General features: G+C 46.3%; 10 protein-coding genes across 15 annotated transcripts; 6 read left to right on the top strand and 4 right to left on the bottom strand.

Moving 5' to 3' along the window:
* Window positions 1–115: 115 nt before the first annotated feature.
* LOC122626422 (membrane-associated progesterone receptor component 1) lies at window positions 116–907 on the top strand. The gene has a single exon (XM_043806678.1). It carries the CDS (start codon window positions 214–216, stop codon window positions 823–825), a length of 612 nt encoding a protein of 203 aa, XP_043662613.1. The 5' UTR covers window positions 116–213; the 3' UTR covers window positions 826–907.
* Window positions 908–1,227: 320 nt separating this feature from the next.
* LOC122620158 (60S ribosomal protein L24) lies at window positions 1,228–2,243 on the top strand. Its single transcript, XM_043797492.1, has 3 exons — window positions 1,228–1,306; window positions 1,422–1,497; window positions 1,563–2,243. Exons 1-3 carry the CDS (start codon window positions 1,302–1,304, stop codon window positions 1,947–1,949), a joined length of 468 nt encoding a protein of 155 aa, XP_043653427.1. The 5' UTR covers window positions 1,228–1,301; the 3' UTR covers window positions 1,950–2,243.
* Window positions 2,244–2,565: 322 nt separating this feature from the next.
* LOC122618900 (general transcription factor 3C polypeptide 1) lies at window positions 2,566–8,776 on the bottom strand. The gene is made up of 7 exons (XM_043795529.1): window positions 8,640–8,776; window positions 8,029–8,581; window positions 7,239–7,974; window positions 6,155–7,174; window positions 5,095–6,096; window positions 3,670–5,036; window positions 2,566–3,603 (listed from the first exon to the last, which is right to left on the bottom strand). Exons 1-7 carry the CDS (start codon window positions 8,722–8,724, stop codon window positions 2,646–2,648), a joined length of 5,721 nt encoding a protein of 1,906 aa, XP_043651464.1. The 5' UTR covers window positions 8,725–8,776; the 3' UTR covers window positions 2,566–2,645.
* Window positions 8,777–9,040: 264 nt separating this feature from the next.
* Window positions 9,041–10,518, top strand: LOC122626075 (inhibitor of growth protein 5). 2 transcript variants are annotated; one of them, XM_043806197.1, is made up of 5 exons: window positions 9,041–9,194; window positions 9,258–9,614; window positions 9,680–9,840; window positions 10,114–10,272; window positions 10,337–10,518. In XM_043806197.1, exons 1-5 carry the CDS (start codon window positions 9,158–9,160, stop codon window positions 10,436–10,438), a joined length of 816 nt encoding a protein of 271 aa, XP_043662132.1. In that variant the 5' UTR covers window positions 9,041–9,157; the 3' UTR covers window positions 10,439–10,518. The 2 variants fall into 2 exon arrangements, with proteins under 2 accessions (XP_043662132.1, XP_043662131.1); XM_043806196.1 differs by having other exon boundaries at window positions 9,680–9,882.
* A 286-nt stretch (window positions 10,519–10,804) lies between these two features.
* On the bottom strand, window positions 10,805–14,026 carry LOC122611623 (interferon-inducible double-stranded RNA-dependent protein kinase activator A homolog). 5 transcript variants are annotated; one of them, XM_043784840.1, is made up of 5 exons: window positions 13,867–14,026; window positions 12,981–13,749; window positions 12,630–12,915; window positions 11,715–11,852; window positions 10,805–11,427 (listed from the first exon to the last, which is right to left on the bottom strand). In XM_043784840.1, the coding sequence occupies exons 2-5, from the start codon at window positions 13,703–13,705 to the stop codon at window positions 11,179–11,181; spliced, it is 1,398 nt and encodes a 465-aa protein (XP_043640775.1). In that variant the 5' UTR covers window positions 13,706–13,749; window positions 13,867–14,026; the 3' UTR covers window positions 10,805–11,178. The 5 variants fall into 5 exon arrangements, with proteins under 5 accessions (XP_043640775.1, XP_043640783.1, XP_043640793.1 ...); XM_043784848.1 differs by having other exon boundaries at window positions 10,805–11,424; XM_043784858.1 differs by lacking the exon at window positions 11,715–11,852.
* A 483-nt stretch (window positions 14,027–14,509) lies between these two features.
* On the bottom strand, window positions 14,510–17,989 carry LOC122613187 (coatomer subunit beta'). Its single transcript, XM_043787240.1, has 4 exons — window positions 17,521–17,989; window positions 16,780–17,399; window positions 16,134–16,716; window positions 14,510–15,908 (listed from the first exon to the last, which is right to left on the bottom strand). Exons 1-4 carry the CDS (start codon window positions 17,873–17,875, stop codon window positions 14,722–14,724), a joined length of 2,745 nt encoding a protein of 914 aa, XP_043643175.1. The 5' UTR covers window positions 17,876–17,989; the 3' UTR covers window positions 14,510–14,721.
* A 402-nt stretch (window positions 17,990–18,391) lies between these two features.
* Window positions 18,392–20,398, top strand: LOC122611854 (protein disulfide-isomerase A5). Its single transcript, XM_043785249.1, has 3 exons — window positions 18,392–19,215; window positions 19,272–19,883; window positions 19,938–20,398. The coding sequence occupies exons 1-3, from the start codon at window positions 18,558–18,560 to the stop codon at window positions 20,198–20,200; spliced, it is 1,533 nt and encodes a 510-aa protein (XP_043641184.1). The 5' UTR covers window positions 18,392–18,557; the 3' UTR covers window positions 20,201–20,398.
* Window positions 20,399–20,840: 442 nt separating this feature from the next.
* Window positions 20,841–22,922, bottom strand: LOC122611916 (stAR-related lipid transfer protein 7, mitochondrial). The gene is made up of 2 exons (XM_043785375.1): window positions 21,800–22,922; window positions 20,841–21,737 (listed from the first exon to the last, which is right to left on the bottom strand). The coding sequence occupies exons 1-2, from the start codon at window positions 22,445–22,447 to the stop codon at window positions 21,108–21,110; spliced, it is 1,278 nt and encodes a 425-aa protein (XP_043641310.1). The 5' UTR covers window positions 22,448–22,922; the 3' UTR covers window positions 20,841–21,107.
* A 253-nt stretch (window positions 22,923–23,175) lies between these two features.
* Window positions 23,176–25,626, top strand: LOC122620668 (transcription factor TFIIIB component B'' homolog). Its single transcript, XM_043798256.1, has 3 exons — window positions 23,176–24,300; window positions 24,359–24,687; window positions 24,742–25,626. The coding sequence occupies exons 1-3, from the start codon at window positions 23,298–23,300 to the stop codon at window positions 25,495–25,497; spliced, it is 2,088 nt and encodes a 695-aa protein (XP_043654191.1). The 5' UTR covers window positions 23,176–23,297; the 3' UTR covers window positions 25,498–25,626.
* A 298-nt stretch (window positions 25,627–25,924) lies between these two features.
* On the top strand, window positions 25,925–26,675 carry LOC122622039 (NADH dehydrogenase [ubiquinone] 1 beta subcomplex subunit 9). The gene is made up of 3 exons (XM_043800159.1): window positions 25,925–26,137; window positions 26,216–26,355; window positions 26,412–26,675. The coding sequence occupies exons 1-3, from the start codon at window positions 26,040–26,042 to the stop codon at window positions 26,606–26,608; spliced, it is 435 nt and encodes a 144-aa protein (XP_043656094.1). The 5' UTR covers window positions 25,925–26,039; the 3' UTR covers window positions 26,609–26,675.
* Window positions 26,676–27,051: the final 376 nt, after the last annotated feature.

Raw genomic sequence — 27,051 nt, 5'->3', positions numbered from 1 at the left:
TCGCAAAAGCGTTAGCCTAGCCTAGTAGTTGAGGCACCCGTTTACTTGATATATTCAGGGATCCTATAAATTGATTAAAATTTTCTGAAAAAGGAGGCTAAGCTAAATACGTAAATTTAAAAAACAAAGGGCAGTCAGTACAATACAGTCAGAGGAGTTTTCATACAATTTTTTCACTTCTTAAACGCAGACTCTGGAATTGGAAGCAACACGATGGCCGACAACTCCAAAGGCGTGGAACACGCCACCAGCTGGTACTCCAGCTTCTACAATTCCATTAAACAAACGCCCATCAATGTTACCCTTATAATTATATCGACCATCGTGTTCTACAAGGTGGCGAGTCTTAGCCGACGTCTGGGTCGACATCGTAAGGATCAGGATCAGGCCAAGGCACCAGGTCCAATCGACTTCTGCGAGGATGATGGTCAGGAGAAAGCGGATGTGGATCTTCCGCCCCTGCGGCAGGACTTTACGGTTCCGGAACTTCGGGAATATGACGGCACCCGGGCGGATGGTCGCATTCTGGTGGCCGTTAACTTTAATATCTACGATGTGTCGCGATCCGTGCACTATTATGGACGAAATGGCGTTAATCCAAACTATGCCGGTCGGGATATTTCGCGGCATTTGATCAATTTACCGGTGAACTTGAATGCCAGTGAGGATTTTGATTACTTGAGTGACCTCTCAAACAGCCAAATGAACACTTTGAGGGAGTGGGAACAGCAGTACAAGGAAAAGTACCCATTTGTTGGAAAACTTAAGGAGGACGAGGCGGATTTGGAATTGGAGCCCGCTGTTCCGCTGGTGGATTACATATGACTTTCTTTCTAAATGATATGCGCATTGATCCAATAAGAGTAGTATCCATAATTAAAAGAATAAAGGTCCCAGAAAAAGTTTACTTGTATTTTGAAATCTAAATTATTGCATTGAACAATTTAGAAAAACGTAAGTCGCGTTGTAGTTAAAAAATAACCGAATAATGACTGGGCAGAAAAGTTAGATAGAACTTTTCTTCCCAATTTTTTTTAATTTTTATTTGCAAGATTTGGGGTTTTTGGTTTAGTAATCTATATTATAAACCCAAATAACAATTAAAAACTTTAAAGGAAATCTCTTGCATATTTTATCGTTTGAATTCTGTGCGCGTAACAGCCCGCGGTTAACAGCACGCCACCGGCACGTGGTGGTATTTTTTAAGGCTTTTCGTACGACCGTGGCAGCCACACTAATTTGGCTCTGCTTTGCGTTTCCACTTCCGTTTTCTTTTCTTTTCGTGTTTCTACGCCAGCAAGATGAAGTATGTTAATGAAAAGCGTTGAAATGCTCGGTTAATTGTGGTATTCGGCATTTCCTAACCCCAATTTAGCAATTGTAAACAGTGCCCCTGCTAATGAGAATGTTTGTATTTGCAGAATTGGCTTGTGCGCATTCAGCGGGTACAAAATCTACCCCGGTCATGGCAAGACCATGGTCAAGATCGATGGCAAGGTAAGTTTCCGGCGCAGATGCTCCACCCATGGAGGACGGATAATTAACTTTGATTTCTCTTGCAGTCCTTCACCTTCCTGGACAAGAAGTGCGAGCGCTCCTACCTGATGAAGCGCAATCCCCGCAAGGTTACGTGGACCGTGCTGTACCGCCGGAAGCACCGCAAGGGAATCGAGGAGGAGGCCTCCAAGAAGCGCACTCGCCGCACCCAGAAGTTCCAGCGCGCCATCGTCGGCGCCTCGCTGGCCGAGATCCTGGCTAAGCGCAACATGAAGCCCGAGGTGCGCAAGGCGCAGCGCGACCAGGCCATCAAGGTGGCCAAGGAGCAGAAGCGTGCCGTCAAGGCCGCCAAGAAGGCTGCTGCCCCCGCTCCCGCCAAGAAGTCCGCGCCCAAGCAGAAGGCCGCCAAGGTCACGCAGAAGGCTGCTCCCCGCGTCGGAGGCAAGCGGTAAACACCTGTCGCCGGTAGTGATGTGCTAAAGTTAGTCCAGGATTTAAGGAACCACTCGTGAATTGAAAATTAAACAAACGCCGCGAATGCGAATTCGTGGTGACCAAAAAAATCTGTCGCGTGTTTTTTATCAAGCTTGGCTTACGGTGTGGAAACTACACAAGAAAAGAATATTGTGTACGTCATTAATGAATAACTTAACTTTACCCATCAGTTTTGAACAGATGCCGGAGTTTTAAATTGTCATATTTATAAAAAGGCAAATATATACCTTCATATGATAGCTGAGACTTAAGCCTAGACTTTTATTTTTCCAGACCCATCAGGATCACTTGAATATCCAAAGTCAGATTTAAAGAACAAAGATCGCGAAATCTAATTTAACATCCAAAAATTGCTGATTAACACATAACTTTATTAGAAGCAAAAACCACAAGTGTTCAACATGCCTAAAAATTATTTATCAACGTATGAAACGTTATACAAAATTAAAACGGTGGCCAGGATATAATCACTTAAATAGTTTATTTTTTCCGATTTCTTCAACAATACTTATTGGTACATATATCATTTTATAGAAAATATTTACCTATCAAAGATATTATAAAAAGTAATCTTTGAAATTTGATCTTACAATGTGAGATAAGTCATTATATTAGTGCATCCTTAACTAATCTTGACAGTCAATGAGCGATCTTTAGATAAATTCAGTGCTGTATTTTTTTAGGCCAATGAAGTTGGTGAGCCTGCCTATAGCGTGGCCATGCACTTGAACGTAGGTCTGCATGGGATCGTAGAGCTCCGTGACTGGCTGCTCATCACCGTCTTCGTGTTCATCATCCAGCAGCGATTCCACGTGCACTTTGTGGGGTCGCATCTCCATTAGTTGTATGCAGCCGAGATCGTGCAGAAGCTCCAGCAGGAACATGACGTCCACAGGCACCAAGTGCAAGAACCTCAGAAACAAGCTGTGCACGGTGCAGCCGACGCGAGAGATGCACTCGCTGAGAACGGCGCCCAGCCAGCGATCGAGAACTCGTCGATTGAGGGATGCATTTACGCGGATCCAAGGCTGGGGTCGCATGGCAATTGCATCCCGTGAAGCTTCCAGAGTGGTATTAGCCACTTCGAGGGAGGGTTCCTTTCGTGTAATCCTTTTTGGCCGCTTAGCAGCAGATCCTCCCGCCTCGTCACTGTCACTCTCTGTGCTGAGTGGCTCCATGAGTTTTACTTTCTTTTCTGGAACAGAGCTAGCCGTCTCCTGAGCCTCCAGTTTGCGCTTGTGACCAACGACGGCTAGGAGTGTTCCAGGTGCCGCCGCCACCATGGACTGCACTTTTTCTCGCTCCAATCTCTTGATGTGAAACGTGTGCACCACCCAGTTGCAGATGTGGTTTTTGTGAACATACATGACACTAACTATGCCCACTCGCTTGATTAGATTGTGGTCAGCTAGTAGATGAAGAGTTTCCAACAGGAAATCTCCCAGGGGAAATATCCGCCTCAACTCCAGGCCCTTCACACCGAGTGAATGCTTTTCAATGTGGCAAAGTATGTCCTCCATGTGGCGGATGGCACGGTCATCGAATCCACTCTCGTGCAGTTTAGGCCTAAGGCTTTCAAAGCTGTTCTCCGTGTACTGCCAGTAGGTAGTTCTGTAAGTAAACCAAAATAAAGTGGTTAAGGGTAATAATTCGAGAAAGTTTCTAGTTAAGACATACTTAAGAACCTTGTCAAGAACCGAAGTACGCAGGCTGTCAATTGTCTGTTTGGTTTCCGGCTGTTCCACAACCTTTATTCCAATGGTGGGGAGATGAACTACAAACACATCCTGCGCTCGAGCACGCTCTTCCTTGTTCAGTGCAGGTTCGTACTCCTGAACGCGATCCGCCTCCCATGCATGTGGCTCATCATCAAGCAGCTCAGCACAAATGGAACGCCAGTCGGTGAGCTTGTGCTGGGTTCGTTCCTCCAGCGTCTTACCCAAATCCTTAAGCTCCGTCGTTCGTTGTCTTTGCCGCCAGAACGCCTCCAGTTGCTGGGCAAACGGCAGAAGATTGGCGTTGGTCACTGTGAGGGGTGTCCCCGCTGGATGCGATTCCAGCACGAACTGCTGCGATGGTAAAGCATCGGCCACCAGTTGCCGCAGAATGGGTCGCTGCTCGTGGGCAATCCGCTCGACGGCGTTTAAATAGTTGCCACTGCGCATAATGCAGTTGGCGAAGGGGCAGTCGAACTGCTCCAAACGCGACTGGCTTAAAGTGATGGCCTCACCCAAGGCATCTAATGCACAGAAGAAATGCATGGCACGCAGCTGCAGTTTGGAGAGCTGATTATAAGCACTGGTCGGGAGGCGAAAGCTCAGGTTGGCCGGATGAAAACGCACACGCGACGCTTGGCGTCCACTGCACTCGCCCTCCAACCGCTTAGAGTACTCGGTTTGCGGGGCGTTGTCGAAGATGCAGCTGTAGTGATCCAGAATTCGATCTGAGTGGCAACCACTCTGCCTGCCCATGGTGGTGGTGTCCACGGTCAGGATATTTGTGGGCAGCTGAAGTGAAATACGTAGCCTGTTTTCCGACAACCACTCCCCCATCACCAGGAGTTGGCCGAAATGCGGCGAGGATAGCTGTTGCTCCTGGTCTGCCCGCAGCTTCTGGTCCAATGCAAAGAAGCTGTCGTAGAGGAAGTGCGTCAGCTTGGTGTAGATCAGGCGGTACTTGTACTTTGAACTCAGCAAATGACCAGGTCCAGAGATTTGGCGGCTGGCAGCCGACTGAATGTTTCGCCTCTTCACCGCAACTAGCAACGAATCCGCACGCGCTTTGTTGAAGGCTGAGTTGAGCACCTCCTCGGAAAAGTGCTTGTAGATCTCAAAAGTCTGCAGATTCAGCAGCGTCTTGTCCTTGGCGCAGCATATGTTGCTGTGCAACACGCCATGAGCTACGGCCACCTGTAGATCCGTCTCCGAAGCGGGGTCCTGGAATAGCAGTTGCTGCTCCTCGTGCGCCGATCGACACTCGCGTAGTTGGCTGCCAAAGGCGTCCAAGGAGTCGGGCAGCAAGAACTGGCGACTAACAGAACCTTGCTGGATTCAAGAAAGATTAAAAAGTATGTACAACAAGTGCTACTTTTATTTAACTTACAGATTTCGCAATCATTCGCTGCAGTTTGGCCATCATTAGGGCAAAGTGAGTCATCAGCGCGCTTTGAAAATCGGTCTTATTGGGATAATCCCGCTTCAGCTGGCTCAGAAATCGTTCGTTGTACACCGTGTTGAACTGTGGCTGCGTTTGCATTGCGTAGATCCAGCTGGGCACGTCCGGTATGTCGCGCTTCATCTTCACCATAAACTGAACGCGGCGCACGCAGGCCTGAGTTGTCTTGTTGCAGATGCCCAGCCAGCGGCGAATCAAATCGCGACAGACAACAGCCAAGTCGCACAAGGCCAAGGTCATTGTGGGTGCATCAATGAACATGTAAACGGCCCGGCCCATCTTTAGCAAACGATCCTCCTCCGGCGCCCATTTGACGCGCAATGTTCGCATATTCCTCAGGGCATCCCGGTCAATATCGTCTCGGGGACCGGAGGACTTCTTTAAAGTTTTGCCGGAAGATAGCTCGCGTGCTTTGCGTACCGCTAGTCGGGGACCAATCTTTAGGCGCGTAATTACAGCTCGCTTCCGGACTGTCCTCTTTGCCTTTTCCCTTGCTGCATTTGACTTTCCACCATTCTGGCGCTGCACCCACGACCAGTGGCGGAACTGGTGGGCAAACAAATGGGAGCTCAATCCAGCGGCTCCCAGGTGATCTCCAGGAACTGTTCCGTTGTCAAGCTCAACGGCCTGATTGAACTCCACCGTAGGCTGGAAGACCAGGACTTTCAAACGCGCCGGAAGACTTCTCTGCGTGCTTAACGATTTGCGGTATCCCAGCTTCGTGTAAATGCAGATGTGCTGCAGCTTGGCCCAGTAATTGCCCAGTTGTTCCACGCTGGAGAACTCAAAGTTAAGCTTTGTATACGAGCGATCGGCGCTCACTTGCATGTAGTTGTGCTCAGTGCTGGAAGTCGTATCCAGCAAACTTGTTCGCTGATTGAGGAACACCCAGCGGTGCAGGGAGTCACGACCTAACTTTTGCTCGCTTACCTAAATACGAATAATTTTAATAAATGGAATTAAGCGAAAGAATACTACAATTTCCCACCTGTATCAAACCCATATTGTTGAGAAGTCGCAGAGTGCCCACGTAAAGCTGCTGCAACTTCAGACGTGGCACAATGGTCTCCAGCTTGAGCTGGGAAAGCAGATAGTGCTGGCGGATGGGATGCTGAAGCTGCAGACGCAACTCGTCGCTGGCTTCACGCTCGATGCGACAGATGCGCAGAAAAAGAGAGAGCGGCATTCGGTCCATGGCATCCATGAAGTATAGCCAGCCAGATGGTTTGTCTACGTAGCGCGGCAACGGCGGTATAAAGGTGCGCCAGCCTATGTCCTCAGAGTAGGGCTGGACCTTTACTTCATCCGCCTGCCACTCGTCGAAGAACTGGCGCGGTTGCAGTGCCGGTTCTGACTTCTGCCATTGCTGCACAAGTTCGGAGGTCATGGGTAGGGACTTCTGTTCCGGCGACAGCTCATGGTGCAAGTAGTAGAGGAACTCGTGCAATGTCCTCGCCAACAGAAGTTTGGGTGCCTGCGTCTTAAAGACCACACTTGAACGCTCCGGCGCCAGTTTTCGACGAGCGAGTAATTCCTTGCGCTCCTTGGGAGGCATCTGTGATGGGCGTTTCAAGCGCTCCTCAGTGATCAAGTGGAAGTTACTCTTGAGCTTGACAATCTCGCGTTTCATGACCGCGTGGTCAAGACCGATCTTCGGGTGCGTGGCGAAGCGGTAGACGCGAACGCGCTGATTGTAGTGGAGGGTGATCTCGAACACGTTTATAACATTTTCCTCAACCATAGGACGCAGAAGGCGCATCAAAGAGCGGCGGCATAGGCTATCCTTAAAGCCGGCCTGCCGCTCCGTTTCCTGGAGGGACCTTAACACCCGTGGCAGGGGCACCAGACAATTCTGGTCGATCTGGCGCACAATCATTTTCTGGCGATTAACTTGGCGCTGTGTCTGATTGGCCGCTCGGGTCTTCTTAATTTTAAACGCTATGGGTCGGGCATTCGTCACGATCTCGGGTAAGTCCTTCAGCAGAACATCAGTGCTTTCGGTAATATTCTAGATATATAAATAAAAAGTACAAATTTAAGGACAATCCGCTTTATAATATATCAATACCTACCGGCTCATCCTTACACCTAATCTCCAGTGCCTTTTTCTTGATCTCGTCCTCTTTTGTAAGGTCTCCCAAGTGTCCTACGGCCACAAAGCGGAACTGGCGGCTCTTTCCCACCTGCTCCGAGTACTCTTTTACCAGGCCGTGTTTTTTCACTCGTTTAATAAAGTGTCGCATTGAGGTGGCGTTGATGCCAGTGTAGTGGCACAACTCGTTGCTATTAAGACCCCGTTTGCCGAATTTCGCCACTGCGCGGTAAACTTCCTCCTCCGGAGGCATATCAAGAAAGCAGTGGCCCAGATCCAAGAACTCGGATACCTGATTCTCGTCGCTTTCGTCATCCTTGTACAGGTCCTTCAGTTGCATATTTGGATTGCGCAGCTGTATCACTGTCACCTTACGTGTGGTTGCTTTGGACTGCTTTCCCGACTTGGTCAGTGGCGCAACGGGCCTTTCCACTTGCTTAGTCTCGAAGAACTTACGAAAGGCGTGGGTCACCAATAGCTTCTTCGTCTTAAAATTGGTAGGACGGCCTAGTAGTTCGGTTATTTCGGTCACGGGTACCTGGCGGCTTGGCGTACGCATTATTTCCAGGTATAACTTTTCAAGATTTTCCTGAGAGTGGTTCTTGTAGATGCGGTAAAAGCGCGGTAGCATCAGCAGCGAAGAGACCAGGATGCGTCCCTTGTTCATTTCGTTATAGTTCTGGGCAATAATGAGCTGTAGATTTATCAACTTGTTTCTGTAAAGATTGTAGTTTTTAGTATAAAATATTACTATAGCTCTTGAAACTCACTTAATATAGAAGAGAATTCCTGTGTCCTTGCTGTAGTTTATAAGAGACCAAGGGCCTGCAGTGGTGTGTCCGTTGTACCGAGACCGCCCGATGGCCTCCAGGAAGATGTAGTTAGGCAGTGGCAGATTCTTGGGCATCATGAGGCTTTCGGGTGTAAGCGCTGTCTCCCTTAGCTCTTGGGAAGCCACCACTACTAGCCTGCCGGCCCACTGTTCCGTGGCTTGAGCGGCATTAAGAGAAAGCAGATCGCTGGAAGGGATTGGCTTGCGGGTCTTGAAGTCGTTGCAGTTACCCTTGATGTCGCCCTCTTGCACATACGCGGCCGGGAACAACATGTAGGGACACTGCTCGGCCACCACTGGCAATCCCAGCTGCTCATCGATGTCGTTGAGGCGATCATAGTAGGGCATTAGTGGTCTGTCCGCCGGCAGTTCAAAGAACTCGATCTTGTGGGACGGAGTGCGCAGCAGCAAGGTCCACGTCTGATCCCGAATGCGGTCAGGCAGGGGAGAGGGAAAAAACTTCAAGCGTCTGGCCAGCAGGTCCCAGAGATCTAAGAAAATAAACAAATAACTTTGGCTTGAAGTGTAAAGGGCATGGAAGTCACTTACAGGGCAATGTCACCCCCTCCAAACCCTCGAGGGCTACCTCATCATAGATGGCATGGATCCAGGATCCTCCGGAACTGGCACTCATTCTTAAAAACTTGATTTAACTTCAATACGAGATATCAAAACAATTAAGTGTGATTTTGACTGGTAGTCTACTATAGGTAGAGTTGCCAACCACCATTAAATAGTAAACACGCACCAAACCAGCTGTTGCTGAGTCGTTAATATTGGTTTTTCAAAGTTTTATCAATTACGTCCACACAAGGATCCAAAATGTAAATAGCATTATGCAATATTTAATTTTTTCTTATAAGTTATTAATAAAAATTTGCATAAATTTAATGCGTTCTGTTATAGACCACGGTAAAGTTATCGATTACTTTGACAATTTAGAGAGCGAGTTGTCATCTCTAAATAGCCCATGTACGACAAAAACAGCTGTTGCTATCGTAAACAGACGCTGGAGTTTTGCTTACACACTCTAAATTCTTTGTTAAATACCATATTATACACCTAAAATGTCTTCGGCTATATACCTAGAGAACTATTTGGATGGTAGGAATATAGTGAAACATGAAAATGTCGCGACAACATCTATTATTCACGATTTACAAACAGGATTGGAAAGTCTGCCAACGGAGCTGGAGAGAAATTTTAAGCTGATGCGAAAACTGGATGACCGAGCACAAACAGCGATGAAAAGCATAGATAGCCATGCCAAGGACTTTATGCGAAAGCTGGGCGAGAACGGCGCCATGAGCGAGGAGGAGAGGAGGGAGCGCCAGGAGGACATCAAGGCGCTGTTCGGAAAAGCCAAGGAGTACAGCGACGACAAGGTGCAGCTGGCCATCCAGACCTACGAACTAGTGGACAAGCAGATCCGGCGACTGGACAACGATTTAGCTCGCTTCGAGGGCGAGATCCAAGAGAAGGCCTCATCCACACGTGCCAAATCCGAGGAAGTGGTGGCCAAGAGTAAGACTCCTTCAAAGTATCTCTTCTTCCATGAGCTGAACCCTTCCTTCGATTTTTGTTTACAGAAGGTCGCAAAAAGGCCAAGGACAGCAAGACGACGGGCAAAAAGAAAAAGTCCGCGTCCTCAGATGAGGAAACTGGGCGGGGCAACAACCAATCTAACGCCAATTCCAGTGTTAATTCGAGCAGCAATGCCGGGCAAGGTACCAAAAAGAAAAAGTCAAAGGTAAATCAAGAAAAAGAAACTCGCAAGGGGGGCGCACAAAAGGTAAACCATCCACATTCTCATCTATACATTGTTAGAACTTTAGTATTTACTATTTAAAAATTCCCAGTTTGGTTGGCCCTATATAGAATACTCTATTCTTTAGTAGATTACCCCATAGAAATCCTGCATTATCCATTGTCTTCCATTCCGTTTGCATTTTCACTTATGTATCTGCATGCCTCCACTATCGCCCGAAACCCATTCTTACGCATTTTTTACATATGCAATTAGAAAACCGTCGAGGTTGATGACTCTGAGAAGGAATCCTGCCACACGGCCGCCACTCATCCCAGCGACGTTATGGACATGCCCGTCGACCCCAATGAGCCCACATATTGCCTATGCCACCAGGTATCCTATGGAGAGATGATTGGCTGCGACAATCCCGACGTAAGTATCCGATTTTTATGTACTCTGTGCCCAGTTGTAAATGTTTTCCCTCAACCATTCTTAGTGTCCCATCGAGTGGTTCCACTTCGCATGCGTTGGCCTCACCACAAAGCCAAAAGGCAAGTGGTTCTGCCCCAAGTGTACGCAGGACCGAAAGAAGAAATAGATGCAATCCTCTATGATAATTTAGAATACTAGTAGGTTAAGCACAAAATTACCTATTTAAATAAAGCCACGGCAACTGTACCTTCATTGTCAATTTATTTTCTACCTAAATTGAAGCTTAATAGCATGATATATTTCAGCATATAAGAAACTGTTCTTAAAGAATATTTCTAAAGTTTTTTAATTAATTCCCTTTCATTCCCTTTTAATCCGATTTTACATATCAAAGTTTTCAAAAAAAAGAAAATTAAGACATATCCCGATTGAATGAAAGAAAACTGCAAAATTAGCGATTACCAAATACCGATTATATTCATAAGCCGTTTTACCTCCGCAAACCACCCGCAATCTACCTTAACCTAGTTAGCTAGTTTCATTGGATTTATTCGGTTTTTATGTGACTTTGGGTTTTACAGAATTTTAAAGCGACTAATAGATTCCAATATAGATTACACACTTGTCTGTATATGCAAGCGTACATACATACGTTGTTAAGTGTAGTACATATATGAACATTTACATATATAGTGAACAAATTCAACTGCCTAATCAAAGGAATCGGTGAAAAAAAAACAAACAAAATATAAATAATATCGCCACTGCATTGAGCCAAAAACTGGTGCTTGCTCGCGTTCTCCGTATAGAAAGCTATTAGACTGGTGCATTCGTATCCGTAATCGCTCGCATCAAATACTCGTGGTCGTAGTGTGCGTTCAGATCTTGCTATGCAGTTGGCTGGACCTACTTCTTGGTCATGATCTTCAAGTACTCGAGGGCATTCTGGGCGGCATGCCGCTGGGCATCGGCGGCTGTCGGTCCGCTACCGTGGCAAACGCCAACGGGCAGCGTGGAGAGCTGAACCAGACACTGGAATTGGCCAGAGAAGGTCTTCTCTTCTATGTCAACGTAGGTCACCTCGAACTGGTTCTCGGTAGCGATTTCGCCCAGCAGCTTGATGTAATCGATCTTGTTGCTCTTTAGGCAAGTCTTCTGAAAACAAAACATCGTCGAATTAGCATAGTCTGGATAATCATTTCTGAATTAGATAAACTAAATTTGAACTTTCAAGCAACATCATTTTTGATTATAATACTAGTGAAATGTGAGTAAGCCAAAATTGTACAAAACTTAATTTTGAAATAAACTTTTAAAATTAAAACTTGACTTTTAAAAATTAGACTTGAGGTTTTGTTTTGGAATATTTTCTTGATGAATAGATAAACCCTGGATTTAGTTTATTGATATCGAATAAAGTGAGGTATTGGAGTGAAATTTACCTGTAGCTTAAGCAGTTTTTTGCCCGTGGCATTTTTGAGGGTCTTATGGAACTGGGATACTTTGTTACTGTGCTGCGTGGTCAGTGTCGGCACAGAGATATCTTTCAATTCACCATAATAATTTTCGCTACTGCGGGGCTGTAAATAAGAGCGCAAAGTTGTTGGTTTCTTTTCTCCATTGCATTTGGCACACATTTGAAATCACCCACGCCAATGGTGAGTTGAAACATATCGCTTTTGTGTGGAAAAAGTAATCTACAAATTCGTTCTATAAAACAACCAAAATTTCATGGAACAATCAAATCAAATCATACAGAAATTAGAGCGAGTAGGACAATCAACATAAACCAGAAATTGTATCTTAACTAAAACCATAAATAAAAATCCGGTCTAAGCATTTTGTTAATTATTTGTATAATTATGTCAAAATTAGTAATTATAAAAACAAGGACCATAATAAACGTCGGATTGTACATTATAAAAGGGCTGTTTTTTAGTGTTAAAACTTTAGCTAGGAACTTATTTAAAGCGGACTTATCAAAGCTAAGATCAAAGAAAACTCTGAAATAATTTTGAGTGAAATAGATCAAATTTACAAGGATATTTACAAATGGGGATTACTCGAAACGTTCTACAGTGCCTTTTAGAAAGGACGAGCACAAGATTTTACACTTACATTTAAAATTAACCAACAAGTAAATATAGTGAAATATATTTGATAAAATCAATTTTAACATGTTCTACATAAATATTTAAACTAAGACAGTCCGCAACCAATAAATTGGAAACAGTCTGTGATTGCATGCGTAAGGTTTGCACAAAAAATATTAGAGAAGTGCCACTGGGTTAGATCTCTAGCAACTCAAATTCTTTAGAGATTTGCACGTAACGATCGCTGTCTTGAATGATACTCACTTCGCCCTCCAACTCGCCGCAGATGCTGTCGCTGATCTTGCCCGAATCGATGGGCGTCTCCTGCAGCCGCATCCACATGCGGTGAGCTGCCAAGCGCTTGGCTATCTTCTTGCTCTTGCCTTTTCCCATCTCGCGGTAGTTAAGTATCGAGCAGGCGATCGTAAAGAGCCGCTCGTGGGGCAGACCCACTTCCGTTTCCGTTTCATACGACGGTGGTGGCCATCGCCGTTGCATGCACATTTCCTGCAGCCAGCCAATAGGATTACCGACTATCTTGTCGCCGGCACTGCAAAGAGATATAACAATGATGTAGAGAACGTTGAGTTGGACATCAATAGCACAACAACTCACTCTCCTCCACCCGTGGCATTTGCGTTGCCGTCTCCGCCGCTTCCGGCGACCGTGAGCCCAGTCACCGACGGACCAGCGGAGCTGCTAGGCGATTCCGGCAGCTGCGCGCCGATCAGCTTGTCGATGAGCGCACGGGCCGCCGCATGCTTGGCCTCCTTTTTCGAGCGTCCTGCACCCATGGCCGTAAAGGGCGTATCCTTGTCCTTAAAGGACACGCGAAACCGGAAGGTCGGCTCATGTATGGCGCCCTCGATCTGGACAAGCTCATAGCCCGGCGTAATTCCGCGCCGACTGAGCAACTCCTGCAGAATGCTGACGGGCGTCTTCATGGCCAGTCCATTGGCGTCCGTTTCGCTAACGAACTTCAAGGCCTCGTCGCTGGGCATTATTCCGCCCATAAGGCCGGCTCCACCTTGTAAGCCCGACCCGCCCGCTAGGGAGGGATCACCGACATCCAACAGCTGCATCTGACCCGGCTGTGGCAGCTGCGCAACCTGGGCGGATACCTTCTCCTTCTTGATCTTTACATGTCGCTGCCCCAGAGGAGCACCCTTTACCGGACTTCCACTGACGGTATTGCCATTGCCCAGGCCGCCAAGGTTCTCATAGTGCCGCCGTGGAGCAAATCCCGTTTGGACAGGATTCGGAGGACCCTGCTGCTGCTGGATGTGAAGGTTCTGTAGCTGCTGCGGCAAGCTGTGCCCGTGGAAGTTCTCCTGGTCCATGGTGTTCTTGTTTCGCACGGTTTTTGGGAGGACTCCGTGTGTATCTATTTAAAATTTTGGGGTAATATTTGGATAAAAAATCGATACATCACCGACGGAAAAGCGGGCGAAAAGTGGACCACTCCAGCTCACGCTCTCGGCGAATTTCGGGAAGTACTCACGCTTGATTCGCGGTTTTTAACTGTTTTTTATTTAATAATAATTTATTAATGGCTAGTTAATAATTCATTCTTAAATAAAAAATACAGCAAAATCCAGACGCACACACGAATTGTATGTATGTTACTGATGGTCGTGGTTGCCAGACTTTTTTTGGATTGCCTACTTATTATACCCGCTACTCGAAGAGTAAATGGGTATACTAGATTCGTTGAAAAGTACGTAACAGGTAAATGGAAGCGTTAAGTATATGTATATTATATACTCTTGAATCGATCTGACCACGTCCGTCTGACATACCAACATTTTAAGGAAAAAGTGTATTTTGCATTTTATCATTTGTCTGAGGTATACCGTTAGGCAACACAAATATCTCAAGTTTCAGCACCACCCCTTTTTTTTATTAGAACTAAACAAAAAAACTTGTTCTTACACTCAAAAATCTAGAAACATTAATAAAAACACATAATTATTCTGTATAAATATAAAACAAAGTGTACCATGAATACTTATTAACTATTTAAAATAGTTATTTTATAGTCTATCATCAGACTAACAAAAATAAAGGTATTTTTAAGTGGTATCGATATAAAATCGGTATGCAATCGAAATCCTTTTAAATCGAATGCCTTTTAAAGCCCGCCCTTTTTGAAATTGTTGTATAAGTATTTATTGCAGTGTTTGCTCCATTACTGTTGTACATAATATTAATAGATATATATTTAAACAACATTCAATCAAATCAAATGTGAATGTATGCGCGGAATTCTGTGGCTCGAAATGCACGAAATGTGGGACTCCCGTAGCAGTAAACGATAGTTTAAATGGTATTCTAGATCTGGCTCTGATCTTCCGTTCTAATCGTCGCTAAGAAAGTCGTCATCCAGGTTCACATCTGTCGTATCAATGTTATCATCCAACGTGATGCCATCTATTTCCAAGTCCAGGTCGTCGTCGTCATCCGCAGCGGATGTAGGCTCGGCCACCTGGCTGCTAGCAACAGCAGCTTGAGCGGGAACGAAAGCTGGCTTCACCTTCTCCTCCAACTGCTGAAGGGCACCACCCTGCTCGGCGGCAAGCAGCTCTTGCAGAGGATGACGTTCGCTGTTCAGAGGAAGATGCACAGCCTGGCGTGCCGGCGCCTTACGAGCTCGTTCCTCCTGCAAATGCTGCTCCACTCGCAGCGCATCTCCCAGGCCAGGGAAGAGATTTGTATACTGTGCCGGATCGGCCAGCGACTGGCCCGCCTTTTCGTTGACCTTTCCAAGCTTCTCGCGCCAAAGCTCTACGATCTTTGACATCTGGCTGGGCAGGTAGGTGCGGGCAAAGAACGCTGCCTCTGGCAAGCGATTTGTCTCAATGAGAATCTCCAAGCAGCGTTCCACGTCCGAACGCAGGAAAGCCGACAGGAAGGCTAGGTTGTGGCGTCCCTGAGCCGAGCCGGCAGCACCCACCTCCTCAAGCAGCTGGGCATCGCCGGAAGCGGTTGAGAGCAGCAAAAGACCGCTGAAGTCGTTTGCCTTCTGCATGCACTCTTTTACCAGAGGCATGTTGTTCTTGCTTGCCGCCACATCTGCCAGCTGGGACCACTTCTGAGAGTTCTCCGACTCTCGCGCTAGTTTTAAAGCGATTTCCAATTCCCCGATCTGTAAGGCCAAGTCAAACTTATGGTCGGCATCGGTAGAGACTTGCAGAGCCTGTGACTTAAAACCCTGTTTCTCCAGAAAATGTGCCACCCGAGTGCGGTGCTCCTTGGGAATGGTCGGCAGCACAACGTCTGCGCGCTCAAAGTCTCTTCGCATCACCGCCGTCTGGTACTCTAGCACGGACAGCTGCAGGCAGAAACTGATTACGTTCAACTCCTTATCACCGAGGTAAATACGATTGTCCTTGGGCACGTAGCCCAGCAGATACATTGTGCGGTCCAAGTGGGATACGGTCACAATCTCACCGCCCACGTAGTAGTTGATGCGGTTCACCGAGTTTGTATAGATGAAACAGTCTCCCACCCAAAGGCCTGTTTTTACGCACTCCGAAACCTCGCCTGCAACATAAATGAATAATACAATACAATTAAGTTTAATTAATATCCGGTGATAATTGAAAACATGTTTTTAATTTAAATTTTAAAAAAGTTGCTTTCATTATGAAATAGACGGTGTAAAATTTTACACTCAATTAAAAAATTAAAGGCTGATGCTCATATTAAATATCGTGTTTGAGACACGTATTCTAAAGATAAGATATTAGATAATTGGTATCAACTTACCCAACACATTGAAGGCGCTTTCCACACCATCATCTTCCAATCCCTCCTTGGTCTCTACGGCATTAGCAACTTGGGCAGTGTCAACTCCCAGGACAAAGTAGGAGTCATCTGTGGCCAAGCAGACCAGACTGCCACTCTCGTTCCAGAATACATTCTTAGGCTGCACCTCGATGCGCCTCACCAGCTGCAATGTCTCCCAGTCATAGAAGGCCAATCCGGAGGAGGTCTTTACACCGAAATAGTAGCCACCGTAGATGCTCTCGGCTCCGTACTCTGGGGTAAAACTCTTACGCTCCTTGAAGTTGCGAAACAGTCGAACGGTGCCGTTGTTCTCCCTAATAGCGTACTCGTTGCTCTCGAGGGCCCAGACAAATTCTTGTGCGGACCCGAAAGCCTTATTTCTCAGGGCCATCGATGTGTAGATGATGTACTCGCCATCGCCGCATACCACGACGAAACGTCCGTTCGGATTGTGAGCAATGGTCTGCGGGTAGATCTCGCACGCGCCCATATCCTTGACGGCCACGGGCAAGCGTTCACCGTCCTTGATCTCTGTACCATCAGCAATAGTCTTCAGATTGACCTTTAGAGTGAATGAACGGAGTTAGAAATAAAGTCTAAAGTAAATGTATATTGTTTCATTAACCTGCTGCATTTCAGAGTGCTTGGCCCAAATGATCTTGCCTCCCACCACGTCCATAGACATTGCTGGCTCCTCGCGGCCCACCTTAATGATGATGGAACCCTCGTCGTAGCCTAGAGCCACGTTGTTGGTGCCGCGCATGCTGGAAATGGTCCACACCCGCTCGAATCCATAGTTAAGACAGGTCTCCAGACGATAAGTGCCAGAGTGCCAAATACGGACCGTGCCATCTTCCGAGCCAGTCAATACGATAGGCAATTCCGGGTGGAAACAGACAGCTGAGATATTCTGAGCATGTCCCTCCAAGGTCTGCACACAGGTCTTGTTCTGGTAATCCCAGATTTTGACCAGGCGATCGTCAGCACCGGAAATCAAGTAGGGCTTATCGCCGCCATGGTAATAATCCACACAATTGACACCCTTTTCGTGCCCTTCCAGCGTAAAGTTGGCAAAGTTTGAGCCAAGCTGCCACACCTTCACCGTGCGATCCAGCGAGGCGGAGGCAAAAGTGTTGTTGTCCTTCGGGTTGAACACGATCTGCATGACATAGTGGGTGTGGCCCTCGAAGACACGCTGGCACGCCCACATCTTTTCCCAATTCCACAGCTTGATGAGCATGTCATCTATAAAAAAGGGAAACAGGAATAAGACACGAAACCGAAGCATACTTCCCAGCTGGTGCACAAGGTAAACACACTAATTGGGTGACGAAATGATAGTCACACCACCTCGCCGTCCACTTACCACTACTGGTCAGCACCAGCGGCTGTGTGGGATGCACCGCGATGCAGCGCAGGTAGTCCGAGTGCGCCTCGAACGAGTGCACCTTCTCCAGGGTGTTATAGTTGAACACACGGATCTGCATGTCATCCGAGCCGGTGAGGATCCAGTTTTTGCGTGCCACAAAACGGGCGGAGCGCACAGGCACGTCGCAGACCTCGAAGTCCTTTACCATTTGCTGATTCTCATAGTTCATGATGTGTACGTGGCCATTGTACAGGGCGCACAACATCCACGGCTCCGCCGGATGGAGATCAACGCACTTGACCCGATCCGAGCGCGACGTCAGGCGACGCTTGATGTCTAGTTTGAGAGGCATCTTCCACGGTTTGGGCAAACTACGGCTGTCTGCGAAAACACTTATTAATTGCGGCGAGACCAGAAAAACTCTTTTGCTGCCTCCGCTGCTCTTCTTCTTCCCCTCGTTAATGTGTCAGAGCTGGCATAGGGTTGTCGCCTGCCACGTAAAGGCGCTGCTTATCGGTGTATCGATAGTCGCAAGCTCTTTGGATATAGCTATTTTTAATTTAACAAAAACTAATTTCCAGTTAAATTATGAAGCTAATTGTTAATAAATCAACAGCTTTGACTGGCTTATAAATAACTGTTCGTCATTAATATTTTTAAGCAGGTAATTTAAGAATTAGGTGTTTCTATTATAGTTATTATATTTTAATATATTAATAAAGTGATATTCCTTAAATATTACTTTTAAGCTATTTTATAGCTAGACTTGACAACCGTCAGTACTGGCTGGTGATGAGACAGGTGTTTTTCGAATAGCCGGCACTTTGAGCCATGTTGTTATTACCATCTCCTTTAAAGTTGGCTATCGATAGGTTTCTGAACTAGTCCACGTCTTCTACTTGCGGTTTTTCGATTTGTAAAATAAGAATGACGCTTTAATGTTGTGTTAAACATGCAATTATCCGAGGTGCACTAACTAATATAGTTTCAGTTAAGTCAACTGTTATTTATAGTTGTAAAGTACAAGCCGCCTGATGTGGATCACCGGTCAGTTTGTTTTTCTTCTGCTGGTGGCACTTGTTGCCGCAAAAACGAAAACTTCAGCGGTGCAGGATGACATCGCGGAGTATAAGGACTTTAAGAAGCTGTTGCGCACCAAGAACAACGTCCTCGCGCTCTATGTGACCAGTGCAAAGGCTGCTGCTGCCGAATTAAAGGTATTCCGGGAGGCGGCGGAGGCTGTACGGGGAACCGGGACAATGTTGCTTCTGGATTGCGGCCAGCAGGATCGCAAGAAACTGTGCAAGAAGCTGAAGGTCTCGCCGGAGCCTTACGCCATCAAGCACTATAAGGATGGCGACTTCCACAAGGACTACGACCGCCAGCTGAGTGTCAGCTCTATGATCACTTTTATGCGTGATCCCTCCGGCGATCTGCCGTGGGAGGAGGATCCAGCCGGAAAGGATGTCCTGCACTTCAGCGACGCTGCTTCCTTTACAAAACACCTACGTAAGGACATCCGGCCCATGCTTGTAATGTTCTATGTTCCCTGGTGCGGCTTCTGCAAGAAAATGAAGCCGGACTACGGAAAAGCAGCAGCGGAGCTGAAGACTAAGGGCGGGTATATTCTGGCGGCAATGAATGTGGAGCGACAAGAAAACGCTCCTATACGCAAAATGTTCAACATAACAGGTAAGTTAAAAACAATAAACATATTGCTCATAAAGTCTTAAACGATACCTTTGAAGGTTTTCCCACCCTGATTTACTTTGAAAATGGCAAGCTGCGCTTTACTTACGAGGGAGAGAACAATAAGGATGCTTTGGTATCTTTCATGCTCAACCCAAATGCTAAGCCGACGCCAAAGCCAAAGGAACCCGAATGGTCGGCGGATACCAATTCGGAGATTGTCCACCTCACCTCGCAGGGTTTTGAGCCGGCTCTGAAGGACGAAAAGTCCGCCTTGGTCATGTTCTATGCACCCTGGTGCGGACACTGTAAGCGCATGAAGCCTGAATACGAAAAGGCCGCTCTGGAAATGAAGCAGAAAAAGATTCCCGGCCTTTTGGCCGCATTAGATGCAACGAAGGAGCCGTCAATCGCAGAAAAATACAAAGTCAAGGGCTATCCAACTGTTAAGTTTTTCTCAAATGGCGTCTTTAAGTTTGAAGTAAATGTGCGCGAAGCATCGAAAATTGTCGAATTCATGCGAGATCCTAAAGAGCCCCCACCGCCTCCGCCACCCGAGAAGAGTTGGGAGGAGGATGAGGACAGCAAGGAAGTTCTATTTCTCGATGACGACAACTTTACTTCGACGCTGAAGAGAAAAAAGCATGCGCTGGTTATGTTCTATGCTCCCTGTAAGTTTAGCCGTTTGATTGTGAAAAAAAAAACTAAAATTTAAACGTCTTTAGGGTGTGGACACTGTAAGCACACAAAGCCGGAGTTCACAGCGGCTGCCACCGCCTTACAGGATGATCCTCGGATAGCGTTTGTCGCCATCGACTGCACAAAGCTTGCCGCACTTTGCGCAAAGTACAATGTTCGCGGATATCCCACCATTCTGTACTTCTCTTACCTCAAAACCAAGCTGGATTACAACGGCGGACGCACCAGCAAGGACTTTATCGCCTATATGAACAACCCGCCGAGCTCAGCGGACCGCACAGAGCTGTGATACGCTGTTGCCAAGTGTAACGATGCTTCTTCCTCACCACTTTGCAATCTCACTAATTGTATTACCATAAACTGTATTCGTTCCGTTCAGTTAACAATCAACTTCAATGTCGTCTAGACTATCGAATATTTTATAGAATGTATGCGCATTTTGTAACTATATAGCATACTAATAAATTACGTTAAAGCTGATAGTATAATTTCATTTACAATTCGCTAAAGCCTCAACTAAAATAATAAAAAACAATTAAAGTTATAAATAAGTATTGGAAATAACATTTCAGATTAGCGTATTCCCCTTAATTAATTCGCTATGATTTGTATACAGTCTACGATAAGAACAGCTGAAGTTCGGGTGACAAATTTCAAAAGTAATTCATGATAATGCCTTGCCAATTATTTGATAAGCATGGCCAATGAAGAACATGTTTATTTGTTATGAACCAAACATAATCGAGTTTTTCTATCCGGTGTAGATAGTGTTATGCATGAATGAAAATTGAAGCCGTAAATATCAATAGTTATGCAAGGCATTGCTTTTTAGTAGACTTCAGTCTCTGGGTGTCTATTTCCATTTCTTTTATTGTACAATTAATTTCAATAATTTCTATTTGCGTTTAAAACAAGTTCTAAACTTAAAATAGTTTGGTTTAGCTATATAGCTAATTTAGATATATATTTATTTTAAAGTTTATCATCAAAGTGGCACTCATATTAAGAGCAAAACTTCCAGCTATTGCACACTTGCTCTGTTGTTCAATGGTTTCGATTTCTCTCGCCTGATTTTAAAGTCGAAGGAAGGGATGAACATAAGATGGAACTGGGCTTTTGGATGGTTTGATACGTGGCTTTATTGGGCAGGGAGGCCCGTGGTAGCGGGAGCAGCCAGGTTTATAATGGTAAATGACTTAGCGACCTGCTTCGGGTTTACTATTGACCTTGCGCCGGCTCAAACTGCCCAGCCAACTGCCGCGATGCTCATTAGCTGTATATTCGTCATTGATAAGCGCGAATCCGTGAAACATGTCCTTAATTTTGATGGCCCGTGAGCAAGCATAGTTTTTGGTGGCCACGTACATCTTGGTGAGGAACTCGGGCATTTGTTTTTGAGTAACCCAGGACTTAATATTCTGCGGTATAGGTATGCCCGGATCGTCAAAGTACGTGAGGACAAAGTGAAGGCCTGGCTCATGGAAACCGCGAAATGGCTTGATGACCATCAGACTCCAATAGTCAGTGACGCGAACTTTTCCGGACAACGCCGGATAGGTGTTGTGCGTGGCTCCACGGTTGCAAATGAATATCAGCTTCTTGTTGTCGTCCTTAATGTAGCGGCGACAATAGACATAGTCGCGGTTGGCGAACAGTCGTGGCCATTGCATCTCCCAGTATATCAGATGCGAGTTGCTGCCCGGGACGGGATCCTCGCTGATGAGTTCAAGTCTTAGGGCCGTGTCGTCCCATTGGCGGCGGTAGTCCAAATCAGTTTGAACGTGGAGGAAATCGTCGGCTGTTATGTCGTCGAATCGAGCATAAACCTGCAATCCAAAAGGGGGCATTAAATTCAGTTTTACAAAACATTAAGGTGAACACCTATTACTTTGTATGAGTATAACGAGGACCGCTCCTGCCGCCGCCAAATGCTAAACTCGTTTTTGCTAAAGTACGGCTCCCATTTGTGATCGTCCTGGGCCTGAATGCGTACCGTTCCGGCCGGTGCATTGCGCGCATCAAGATCCAACGGGCGTAGACAATTGCTAATGCTGGAGTCCGCATCAGCCTCCGCCTCTTTGCTGGTGGACGGCTGGGATTGGCCCTTTTTGCAGCGTTGGTTGCCCAGCTGACAGTAGCAGTATTTCATCTTCTTGGCCTGACAGCGGTCGCACAGCTGATTGTTGGGCAGGGTGTTGATGAACTCAATATCCCTGCGGCACAGATCAAAGTTGGATAAGGCCAAGCGCTCCTTGTTCCAATCGAAGCCATCGCTACCCAGACGCTTAATATTAAGCCCGACCAGACCCACTGCACTCATCACCATTCCCCGTAGCGGGGGCTGCAGCTCCCGGCGGTAGTAGGCGCGCCATAGCTGCTTCAGACCCTGGGTTCCATACACCGACTGATAGAAACTGAACAACTGCTGAATACGGCGCGAGCGCTGGGCGAAGATCGACTCGCATTGGTAGCTCCAGGCGCGCAGAGTTTCCCGGGACTGGTTCTTGATGGCCAGAACAAATCGATTGAACAGCATGCCGGCTAATTCAATTTGCCCGTCGGCCGCCCGCTTGCATAACAACCTACTCAAAAGTGCGGCTACTTTGTTAATGCTCCTCCACTATTACTGTGCGCCCGCACACTTGGCACATTTGTCGCCACAAAACTTGGGGAATTTAGTACTTCTAGCCAGGACACACTCGATCGGTTTGACGGAAGCCTTACTGCACGAGAGCTGGGTTATGTTCTGGCCAGGCTTATCATGTTTGACCGATTAGAAAAAAACGTGCAGCTTGCAATTTGTCTGCTGCTTCTGTTGTTATTACGCTGTTGTTGTTCCTGTTGTTGTGCCGTTACAGGCAGAAGTGTTGTAAAATGGCGAAGCGCCTGCTGAGAGGTGACAGCTGCGATCCGTGATCACACTTTTCTGCAACACTGAAATCAAATAAAATATGTTAAATTCAACCAAATATTTACTGTATACAAATTTTTGTTGTAAAACTGGTGAATTGTGCCATAATTTATATTAAAATTATTTCAGTGTCTAAGAACTGACACTGCGAATAAATTTACTTGACATGCTTTCTAGTTACCCAGTTAAATCGATTTGTATGTTTTAGTCGTTGAAATATTCTTATAGACGGTTATCAAACTTATCTGTAAGCGATAGTTTTTGTAAAAATTATTAACCGTTACTAAATTTGTATACATTTTTGTCCACTTATTTACTTGTTAAGCCCACTGTAAATGGCTTTAGGCGTTATCCAACACAACACTTGGAAAACTCGTGGTTGCGACCGCATTGTTTTTGTTGCGCAGATTTTGATTCGATTTGATGTGTGAAACTGCCGTTGAGCCTGGAAGCAGCCTAAGAGTACCCAGGCAGGATGTCCATGCGGCGACAGCGCATCAAGGCTCCGGCCAACCTGTCGCTTATCAAACGCAAGCCACGCAAGGAGGAGCTCCCAACGACGAAAAAGGAGGATGAGGAGGAGGAGGTGGTGGCAGCAGTGGTTGAGTCCCCGCCCGTTGCATCGACCCCTGCAGCGGAAATGGAACTAGAGGCTGATGCAATCGCCTTCAAGATGCCCGCTAGCTCGGCTGGCCAACTGGAAGAGGTATTCCACTCGGACATCGAGGACAATGTCATTCAGATGGATTTGCAGAAGACCACGAACGGTTTCCCTATGTCGCCGAGCAAGGCTCAAGCCCGACAGCGTGTGCGACCCACCCCGGTATTTGGCCAGCGACGCAACAGTTTTGTAGGCTCACCGATGGCCAGTGATTATGACGGCGACTATCAGTCGCCAGCCACGCCCACGCGGCGTGAGCGCTACCTTAGCGGTTCTTCGTCGGGAACTCCTCTGCAGCAGCAGGTGCACTCTCCTATGCCTCCATCCCCCTATAAATACCTTCCGCCCGCCAGTCCGGGCATGGGACGCATTCGCACAGAATCAACCTGTTCCACCTATTCTGAGGGAGGCAGCAAGCACAGAAAGGGCGATGATAAGTCTCAAAATCAAGGTGGACAGCGGTTAAATGCCCGGCGAGACTTTGAAACGCGTTTCAATAAGGGTGTGCCCGACAAGTCCACGTTCAAGATGATGGACATGATCTTCTACAATCCGGAGAACAACCCCATGGTGCCCAAACAGTCGGTGACGACCATCAAGGATGAATCTGGTAGCGATGATTCCAAGCCCTCAGTGGGTCAGCTACTGGAGCCGAAGGGAGAGTCCACATCCGCTATGTTAGTGCCTCAGCTAAAGCTTGATGCCAATGGCGAGATGATTATTGATGAAAAAACATTGGAAATCGAAACCACGGCCGAGGTGGAGGCCCGCAAGGTGCTAGCCAACTCATCTTTAATCCTAATGGACGAGACAACAGGTGCGCCTCAGAGTTGATAAAAAAAGGAATATTTAACAGATTGATTTTCACTTCGCAGGTGATAATGGATTCTACAAACGACACAAGCGCACGCCATACTGGACCTCCGATGAGACCGTACGTTTCTATCGTAGCCTGCAGATTATCGGGACGGACTTCTCGCTGATGTGCCAAATGTTTCCAACGCGTTCGCGTCGAGATCTAAAGCTGAAGTACAAAAAAGAAGAGCGGACCAATGGGCAGCTGATTAACAAGGCGCTACTTTATCCAAAGGCCTTCAACATACAGGAGCTTAAGGATCAACTGGAAGAGGAGGATCGCGAACGCGAAGAAAATGATCGTCAGTGGAGGGAAATCGCACGAGCTCTTCCGGGAAACCCTAAAAAGGTATATAAATTATAATAACTTGTAAACTCCATTACAATTGTAATACCCTTTCAGCGTTCGAGAATACAGCAGCAAAGCAAGGCATCCCGGGCCCTGAACGATGGCGATGTTGTCTACGAAAACGAGAACGTAACGAGTACAAAGCTCGGTAAACAGGCCTGGGCCAAAAGGCGAAAAGAATTGGAGACTGATGAGAACGACGGGAGTGCGCCTGCCAAAAAGAAGCCCAAGGCTAAGCGACGGTCTCCCAAGGTTCCAGTTCCAACGACAACGGAGAGTCAGTCCGATCTGGCGGCCATTAAGCAGGAAAAAACGATCAAAACCGAACAAACAGGAAGTCATTTACCAACAGGGGGAGAACTGCAGGCTGAGCTCAATGGACTTCTAATGGATGATCCGGTGGAATATGAAGTAGATGTAAACAAGCCACGTGATAAAACTATGATCAATATGGATGATGGTACCCTAAGCTATGTAAGCGACGTCGAGCTCACAACTGACACGCCCAATCGAAAGGCAGAAACATATTTAATAAACTTCATGGAAGACCAAGATCATGGTCATGAAGTTATTACGCCGGATGATCCCATTCCGCCGTCCACTACCGAACCGGATATCGAACAAATTCTCGCCGAGCTCGCGGAAGGATCTTTGGCCCTCGTCTCGTCCTTGGATCCAGAGCACGAGGACCGGGTGCTCAACGAAATCTACATGCTGGACAAGAAGACGGGCGAGTTGTGCGAAACGCCGCTAAAAATACCAGAGCATATTGTTCAATGCATAATGAATGTTATGCAGCTAGAGGACTAAAAACATTTTATATTTATATTCTAAGAGTATTTGTTAACAGTTATAATTTATTAAAGCATTTCGCTAGATGTATTTACAAAAGTATTTCTTTGTTCGTTGCAAATTAAAACGGAAATGCGAGTATGGGAATGTCAGTACTTCTTCTTAACTATTCCTGAAAATATATAAATATACAATTTATAATGGCTTTGTCAGATTTGGTACATAAAATAAATATGTAAGGTAACAAAATCATTTAAATATTAAAAGTTTTTGGTTATATGTATCTACTCAACACAGTATCGTTTCGGTTTCTTACATGAAGAAACTTTTGTATAAAAATCAAATGGGATTCAAAATATTTCAAAAAAATGAAGCAAAAGTTTTAATAACTTTTGAATTTACATTCGGTTCAGAGTTGTCGCTCTTTAAAATTATTTTTCGCTTCTCAACACTGATATTCGCCACGGGGCTTTAGAGCACTGAACTTTTGACAGCTGTTGTTGTTGTTGCCTCGGCTGTGGTAGCAATTTAATACAATTTAACCAAGTTAGCCATAAACGATGGCCCAAGTTCCCTCGGCAATCGTCTCGCACAAGCGCCAGGTGTGCAGCCTGTACAAGCGGGCACTGCGCAACCTGGAGGCGTGGTACGACCGACGGTGAGTGCATTCGCCGCCGAATTCCCAAAGATTATATAATGAGCAAGTGCATCTTGGTTGTTTTTTAATGCCCGCCAGCAATGTCTACCGCTACCGCGCTGTGCAGCTGCGTGCCCGCTTCGACGAGAACAGATCCAAGGATCTGGGCGAGGGCATCCGACTCCTGGCCTGTGGACAAAGGGAGCTCTTCGAGACGAAGCATTTCCAGCCCCGAAACTGTAAACAAACGGGAAGATGGTCATATGTCTGCGTTCCTAACCTGTTATCATTGTAGTTGCCAACAGTGCCGGTGGCTGTGCCTTCGAACGAGAGGTGATTCCCCCCGACTGGGTGCTGGACTACTGGCATCCCCTGGAGAAGGCCCAGTACCCCGAGTACTTCGCCAAGCGGGAGCAGCGCAAGAAGGAGTTTGTGACCTGGTGGGAGAAGCAGTACGGCAAGCCCGACCCCAAGGACCTGGGACACCACTAATCTTAGAGTACCGTAGTCAAATCACATCCAATTGTTGTCATCAAAAGTAAATCTATTGGAACTCACAGTATGTGCTATTATAAATGTGTTGTACTGGAATGCAGTCGATCTTTCATCGCCCAAAACGTTTGCCTACTAGCCGTAGGCTTTACAATAATAGTGGACATAGTTGGTTAGGCAGATTAGCTACAAATTACATTTTAAATTACAAACTTGTGGAGATGTTAAGATGAGTACAAAGAATTGCAAAAAATACCATGGTTCATGAACTAGCAGTAACAAAATTAACAAAATGTTTTATTCAACTTTTTATACGATTGATGTTCTTTGCAAAAAAAGAGGTATGCAGATAGTTGGCCAGGAAAACAGCACTTAGCTGTGATAATTTGGGTACACCTCAAATTAAAATAAAGGCCACGGATTTATACAGATGAAAAACGGGT

Source organism: Drosophila teissieri, chromosome 2L (assembly GCF_016746235.2).
Source record: "Drosophila teissieri strain GT53w chromosome 2L, Prin_Dtei_1.1, whole genome shotgun sequence".
NCBI classification, from domain to species: domain Eukaryota; kingdom Metazoa; phylum Arthropoda; class Insecta; order Diptera; family Drosophilidae; genus Drosophila; species Drosophila teissieri.
This window is presented reverse-complemented; position numbering and strand designations above follow the sequence as displayed.

Excerpts from the sequence above, each read along its gene's own strand:
- LOC122622039 (XM_043800159.1), top strand. The coding sequence starts at position 26,040 with ATGGCCCAAGTTCCCTCGGCAATCGTCTCGCACAAGCGCCAGGTGTGC. Across the intron at positions 26,138-26,215 it reads GAGGCGTGGTACGACCGACG|CAATGTCTACCGCTACCGCG; the intron begins GTGAGTGCATTC and ends AATGCCCGCCAG. Across the intron at positions 26,356-26,411 it reads GCATTTCCAGCCCCGAAACT|TTGCCAACAGTGCCGGTGGC; the intron begins GTAAACAAACGG and ends TTATCATTGTAG.
- LOC122620158 (XM_043797492.1), top strand. Across the intron at positions 1,498-1,562 it reads TGGTCAAGATCGATGGCAAG|TCCTTCACCTTCCTGGACAA; the intron begins GTAAGTTTCCGG and ends TTTCTCTTGCAG.
- LOC122620668 (XM_043798256.1), top strand. The coding sequence starts at position 23,298 with ATGTCCATGCGGCGACAGCGCATCAAGGCTCCGGCCAACCTGTCGCTT. Across the intron at positions 24,301-24,358 it reads CCTAATGGACGAGACAACAG|GTGATAATGGATTCTACAAA; the intron begins GTGCGCCTCAGA and ends TTCACTTCGCAG. Across the intron at positions 24,688-24,741 it reads TTCCGGGAAACCCTAAAAAG|CGTTCGAGAATACAGCAGCA; the intron begins GTATATAAATTA and ends ATACCCTTTCAG.
- LOC122611854 (XM_043785249.1), top strand. The coding sequence starts at position 18,558 with ATGTGGATCACCGGTCAGTTTGTTTTTCTTCTGCTGGTGGCACTTGTT. Across the intron at positions 19,216-19,271 it reads CAAAATGTTCAACATAACAG|GTTTTCCCACCCTGATTTAC; the intron begins GTAAGTTAAAAA and ends ATACCTTTGAAG. Across the intron at positions 19,884-19,937 it reads GGTTATGTTCTATGCTCCCT|GGTGTGGACACTGTAAGCAC; the intron begins GTAAGTTTAGCC and ends AAACGTCTTTAG.
- LOC122626075 (XM_043806196.1), top strand. The coding sequence starts at position 9,158 with ATGTCTTCGGCTATATACCTAGAGAACTATTTGGATG. Across the intron at positions 9,615-9,679 it reads CGAGGAAGTGGTGGCCAAGA|AAGGTCGCAAAAAGGCCAAG; the intron begins GTAAGACTCCTT and ends TTTTGTTTACAG. Across the intron at positions 9,883-10,113 it reads GCAAGGGGGGCGCACAAAAG|AAAACCGTCGAGGTTGATGA; the intron begins GTAAACCATCCA and ends ATATGCAATTAG.
- LOC122611916 (XM_043785375.1), bottom strand. The coding sequence starts at position 22,447 with ATGCTGTTCAATCGATTTGTTCTGGCCATCAAGAACCAGTCCCGGGAA. Across the intron at positions 21,738-21,799 it reads CCTCGTTATACTCATACAAA|GTTTATGCTCGATTCGACGA; the intron begins GTAATAGGTGTT and ends TTTGGATTGCAG.
- LOC122613187 (XM_043787240.1), bottom strand. The coding sequence starts at position 17,875 with ATGCCTCTCAAACTAGACATCAAGCGTCGCCTGACGTCGCGCTCGGAT. Across the intron at positions 17,400-17,520 it reads GCTGGTGCTGACCAGTAGTG|ATGACATGCTCATCAAGCTG; the intron begins GTAAGTGGACGG and ends CCTTTTTTATAG. Across the intron at positions 16,717-16,779 it reads AGCACTCTGAAATGCAGCAG|GTCAATCTGAAGACTATTGC; the intron begins GTTAATGAAACA and ends TTCACTCTAAAG.
- LOC122626422 (XM_043806678.1), top strand. The coding sequence starts at position 214 with ATGGCCGACAACTCCAAAGGCGTGGAACACGCCACCAGCTGGTACTCC.
- LOC122618900 (XM_043795529.1), bottom strand. The coding sequence starts at position 8,724 with ATGAGTGCCAGTTCCGGAGGATCCTGGATCCATGCCATCTATGATGAG. Across the intron at positions 6,097-6,154 it reads ACAATATGGGTTTGATACAG|GTAAGCGAGCAAAAGTTAGG; the intron begins GTGGGAAATTGT and ends ATTCGTATTTAG. Across the intron at positions 5,037-5,094 it reads AGCGAATGATTGCGAAATCT|CAAGGTTCTGTTAGTCGCCA; the intron begins GTAAGTTAAATA and ends TCTTGAATCCAG.
- LOC122611623 (XM_043784840.1), bottom strand. The coding sequence starts at position 13,705 with ATGGACCAGGAGAACTTCCACGGGCACAGCTTGCCGCAGCAGCTACAG. Across the intron at positions 11,853-12,629 it reads GCGGCGAGTTGGAGGGCGAA|CCCCGCAGTAGCGAAAATTA; the intron begins GTGAGTATCATT and ends TCTTATTTACAG. Across the intron at positions 11,428-11,714 it reads AAAAACTGCTTAAGCTACAG|AAGACTTGCCTAAAGAGCAA; the intron begins GTAAATTTCACT and ends TTTTGTTTTCAG.